General features: G+C 34.6%; 1 protein-coding gene across 1 annotated transcript in view; it reads left to right on the plus strand.

Moving 5' to 3' along the window:
* LOC120267220 (UDP-glycosyltransferase 89B2-like) overlaps window positions 1–1,186 on the plus strand; it is a 12,441-nt gene extending 11,255 nt beyond the window's left edge. The window contains exon 2 of the mRNA XM_039274911.1: window positions 1,061–1,186. Coding sequence (XP_039130845.1) covers window positions 1,061–1,186 — 126 coding nt within the window. The remainder of the gene's footprint in view (window positions 1–1,060) is intronic.
* The last annotated feature ends 335 nt before the right edge of the window (window positions 1,187–1,521 follow it).

Consider the following 1,521-nt stretch of genomic DNA (forward strand, 5'->3'; position numbering starts at 1 on the left):
TATTTATAGGGTTACAAGAGTTGAATGAACGGCCGAGATCGATTCGATCCGACGGTCCAAAAATACCCCGTTGGTGGAATAGTATGAAGATCACGTACCGCCATCAAGCACTCACATGGGCGGTCACATACAGTGTTGCGGCTGCTACAGTGATATCTAGAAGTTACTATAGTAATGCCGGCTGCTACAGTGGAATTGCTACAGTAGGCATCCATTAAAATATTTGTTTATAACATATATAAACTTTTAAAAGCAATAACACATTCATTCATGCTCATTTATAGGTAGTTTTTTTTTTTATCAGGGGACAAACTCTTGGTTAGTAAAAAAAAAATGTGCACACAGAGTTAATATCTCATTCGTCCCTACTTTGGGTTATTCGAGTTTTAATGGACAGATTAGTACCACTAATCACCCAAATAGAGTGACTTTGGCTAAGTAATTTTTGAAGTCTTTTTTATTTTTAATCATTGTAATATTTAAATACTTTGATTTAAAACAAGACTACAGAAACCAAGGGTTTTGAGCTTAGTTTGTTTTTTGGTGCAAGTCCATTCCAATTTACCAGGGCCCAGGGGACCAAAAGATAGAGATTTACTGATTTAGGTCTGAGTTTTTTCAGTGATGGTCCCATTCAAAACCCTAATTTGGGTGACAATGTCTGGTAGCAAGGTATGCATGACCCATGTGACAAACTGTAGAAAGTGCAGGACATGGGATCAGAAATAAGAGCATCTTCTTCTTGTTTGTACCAGGTACAATGCATACCTGCAGCAGAAATCCTTTTGCAGATATCTTCTTCTTTATTTATTTATTTACATTTTGTCTATTTTAATTCAAATAATTCAAATAATTTTGTTTCACCACATATTAACTATTTGATTTTTCAGATTTTATAATGGCACACTGGAATTCAGGCTTGTATATACCTTCCAATTAAGATTCTATATCATTGATAATCAGTGTGAGAGTGTACATACAAATATTCTGAACATCAAAGAGATTTAGTACTTCTCTTAATAATTGGTATTTGAGTTATGATGATCTTTACAATGATCAGAACTTTACAACAAAAGTTCATACAGAAGTTGGCATTTGGAATTCTATGAATTGTTCAAAATGCTGGTGTCCAGATGGTAGCCCAAAGCATCAGGAGTGCGATCAGCAAGAACTGGATAAAATATGAGACAAAAAAGACATTAAGCTTGTGCATCAGTTGTTCTGCAACCTGTTAAACGCAACAGTCTTTATAGCGTCAAGCTTGCAGGTATTGATTTCTAATACTTCAAGTAAAAGGTTGTATGAATGGAGAGATTTGGTCAAATGAAATAAAGTTTAAGCAACATTAACTGAGTGACAGACGGAATTAGCTTAATTGAATATAAAATTTCAGGAATAACCTTGAGTGCAGGAGCAAAACCAGTTCAATCAAATTAAAAATTCAACGAATCATGTTAACACAGTTAGGCAAGGTTCTACCTTACCCTTGACCAGTTAAAGTAAATCTAACTTGTTTAGTGA

This window comes from Dioscorea cayenensis, chromosome 8, assembly GCF_009730915.1.
Source record: "Dioscorea cayenensis subsp. rotundata cultivar TDr96_F1 chromosome 8, TDr96_F1_v2_PseudoChromosome.rev07_lg8_w22 25.fasta, whole genome shotgun sequence".
NCBI classification, from domain to species: Eukaryota; Viridiplantae; Streptophyta; class Magnoliopsida; order Dioscoreales; family Dioscoreaceae; genus Dioscorea; species Dioscorea cayenensis.